Source organism: Tarenaya hassleriana, unplaced genomic scaffold, assembly GCF_000463585.1.
Source record: "Tarenaya hassleriana unplaced genomic scaffold, ASM46358v1 Cleome43, whole genome shotgun sequence".
Taxonomy (NCBI): domain Eukaryota; kingdom Viridiplantae; phylum Streptophyta; class Magnoliopsida; order Brassicales; family Cleomaceae; genus Tarenaya; species Tarenaya hassleriana.
The window spans coordinates 319,824-323,003 of NW_010967059.1; the positions used below are offsets into that span (position 1 = coordinate 319,824).

The 3,180-nt window shown below is 40.0% G+C and overlaps 2 protein-coding genes across 2 annotated transcripts in view; both read right to left on the reverse strand.

Annotated features, from left to right (window-relative positions):
• Positions 1 to 225: 225 nt before the first annotated feature.
• On the reverse strand, positions 226 to 1,234 carry LOC104825225 (probable acetyltransferase NATA1-like). The gene has a single exon (XM_010557515.2). The coding sequence runs from the start codon at positions 1,075 to 1,077 to the stop codon at positions 433 to 435; it is 645 nt and encodes a 214-aa protein (XP_010555817.1). The 5' UTR covers positions 1,078 to 1,234; the 3' UTR covers positions 226 to 432.
• A 417-nt stretch (positions 1,235 to 1,651) lies between these two features.
• The window catches only part of LOC104825226 (probable aquaporin PIP2-5), a 2,325-nt gene continuing 796 nt past the window's right edge, over positions 1,652 to 3,180 (reverse strand). Inside the window, exons 3-5 of the mRNA XM_010557516.2 lie at positions 3,021 to 3,171; positions 2,078 to 2,218; positions 1,652 to 1,988 (exon numbers count right to left, since the gene is read on the reverse strand). Coding sequence (XP_010555818.1) covers positions 1,869 to 1,988; positions 2,078 to 2,218; positions 3,021 to 3,171 — 412 coding nt within the window. The 3' untranslated portion in view covers positions 1,652 to 1,868. The remainder of the gene's footprint in view (positions 1,989 to 2,077; positions 2,219 to 3,020; positions 3,172 to 3,180) is intronic.

Here is a 3,180-nt window from a genome sequence, read left to right on the forward strand (position 1 = left end):
TCGATGGCTCAAACTTTTTTTTTTTTTTGGTCTGATCGCTGGATCAAACTTCGTCAACCTAGATGACTTTGAAATCGTAATTGCATTTCAGCTTCAAACTTCAGATTTCATTTAAATGAAAGATTGTCATCAGTATCACTGGCAGAGACAATCATCATAGAGCTGTACACACCATCAACGCTTACATGCAGAGCACCATTAAACGCAGCAAAACTGGAAGTGATCAAGAGCTTAAACATCAGGTTTCATTTCAATGAGAGATTTTCATCAGTATCACTGGCAGGTAAAATTATCATCATCAAGTCTTACATGGAGAACCCCATAAAATCCAGGATTTATATCGCTCATTATCTCATAGCAGAACAATGAAAGGAACAAGAGAATTAAAACTCAGCAATAATGGGAGTGATCGATGGCTCAAAGTTCATGAATCTACATGTTTACCTTGCTATAAGCTTGAAGTGCATCTCCAGTGAGCCGACAAACCCTCCACTCCTGCATAATCTGAGCACCCATCTGTTCATAAAACTTGATCGCATTCATATTCCAATCGAGCACAACCCATTCAACTCTTCCGTAACCCATCTTCACCGCCTGCTTCGCCACCGCCGTTAGCAGCATCCGGCCAAACCCTTTCCTCCGGTAGCAATCCCTCACGAATATATCCTCAATGTAAAACCCAGGCTTCGCCAGAAACGTCGAGTAGTTCGGGAAGAACAGGACGAACCCGGCAACAACGACGTCGTTTCCCGGGTCCGACGTGAACACCAATCTCTCCGGATCCTCGGTCGGGAGATCAAAGTTATGGGTCTTTAGGAACGGCGTGAAATCGGAGGATGCGAGGTGAGGGAATGGGGAGCGGGAGATCTCGAGGAGGAAGACGGTGAAAGACTGAAATGGCGGCGAGTTGAAGAGCGTGGAGGCGAGTCCGGACTCGGTGGCGGAGAACAGGTGAGTCAACCGCTCGAAGACCGCCATTTGATGGATCAGCTTGTGGATGAAGGGGACATCAGACGGCGTTGCTAGGCGGATCCTGGAGAACAGAGGGTAGCCCACCGGCGCCGTCTCTGGCACCATGTTGGGCTCCGGAACGGCAGAAGGCGGAGGAGGAGGAGCGGCGGGGCCATTGTTGATGATGATGATGTGAAATTAGGGTTTCAGATTTTTGGCGTTGCTTTGGAGAAAAGGGAGCGGACGAAGCACAGTGACGAGTATTCTGGAGAGTGAATGAGGGTTGGTTTTCTATTATACTTTTTTTCGCTTTTATACAAAAAGTATAATTACACGTATTAATAGAACGCAATTTTGAATATATACCCGACTTTTGACTTTTTTAAATAAAAAAAATACATAAAATCTTTTTAATTTTTACCCTAAACCCTAAATTTTAAAAGGGTGTCTAAAAACAACACATTATAATGATTTTTAGACATTATTTAAAATTTTAGAATTTAATTTAATAACGGCTTTTACGAATCATTTAAAAATTTACCATTTAATTTTATTATTTTTAAAAAAATTAAGATTTAGTATAAGAATTTAAAAATACGTGTATTTTTTAACAAAATTTAAAATCATTTATTTATTTAGAAGTTTTTACAAGTTATGCGTTTTTCTCTGAGTAATCAGATAGGCGAATAGACAATTAAAGTAATTAAAAAACATCGACATGGTATATATAAATGATCGAGAGAGGATCAAACAGCACATAGTAACGATAACATCATGACTTCGCATATATGCTACAAATCTCACTCAAACCCAATGATAAGTATAATAGCTCATATCTCCACCATCCAATTTAATTATACATTCGATTTATTTATTGATTTTATGCTTTTTCAACAAATCAATTGAGAGAATCCAAATCAAACGTGAGATTGGCTCATGAATGAACCGATAGCCTTGGCTGCAGCAGCCCTCAGCACAAACTGATGGTAGAATGCTGCAATGGCTGCACCCGCGAATGGACCGACCCAGAAGATCCACTGTACCATTGGGGGGAAAAGATCGATAAAACGATTCGAAATCATCCAAAGAAAAGAAACGATAATATAGCAAATATATAATGACGAACATGATCATCCCAAGCTTTCTCTTGGTTGTAGATGACAGCGGCTCCAAGACTCCTCGCAGGGTTGATGCCAGTGCCAGTGATCGGAATTGTGGCCAAGTGAACCATGAACACAGAAAACCCAATTGGCAGTGGAGCCAGTACCTTCAGTTGAAAACACACTCCTTTCATTATAAAACATTTTGCTGTTATGAAACTCAACACACTTACAAATGCCACCAAGACATTGACGTTGTTCACATATTTTTTTCTTTTGGGGGACAATAATATAGACATTGATGTTGATTTCTCTGGCAAAAGCGCGATGGGTTCACATGAATGGTTTCCTAATGGAGTTAGGACAGTAAACGACAAAAAGAACTAGGGTTACGAGGCGTGAGGCGCACAAAAGTTATCTCCTTTTTCAATGGGGCATAGTAAAAGATCACCACCTTTTTTTCTGTCGTTTTTCACATAGAAGAAACTAGAAAGCTTTTTTTTTTTATATATGTTTTGTATCTTTCTTGAAGCCAATAATAGCGTCCGACATCGTTTGACGGAACGTAGACTATTTTTCCCAATTTAGTTAGTGACTCTATTGAAGAGTACGTAGTCATTCATTTTAATGGCGGATTCATATACGCTATCTAACGAGGGACATATATATATACACACACATGTGGCAAGACAAAATCAATCAAAGGCAAGACTATCTATATATATCTAGCCATGCCAAACCAAATTATTATAGTCTATAATCAAAACAAACAATAGATTTCTTGAAGCACGGTCATTTCGGATTTCGGTTATTTTTTGGAATTGATCTTATCCATTTTAAAAAGAAAAAATTATATTCATTGCATTTTATTTAAAAAAAAAATCAATTAAATATGTGTTATTCGGTTAGGTTATATTTTGGAACCGGTTCGTTTCTTACAACAAAACCGAAATAGAGAGAGGGGTATACCGGCACGTGAGAGTCACGGGCGTTCCTCTTGGGGTCAGTGGCAGAGAAGACTGTGTAGACGAGGACGAAGGTACCGATGATCTCAGCCCCGACGCCGACTCCGACGCTGTAACCATCGGCCAAGGAGTTGGCTCCGCCGCCGTAGCGGCTGGGATAAAAG

Coding starts and splice junctions, on each gene's coding strand:
- LOC104825225 (XM_010557515.2), bottom strand. CDS start 1,077: ATGGTGCCAGAGACGGCGCCGGTGGGCTACCCTCTGTTCTCCAGGATC.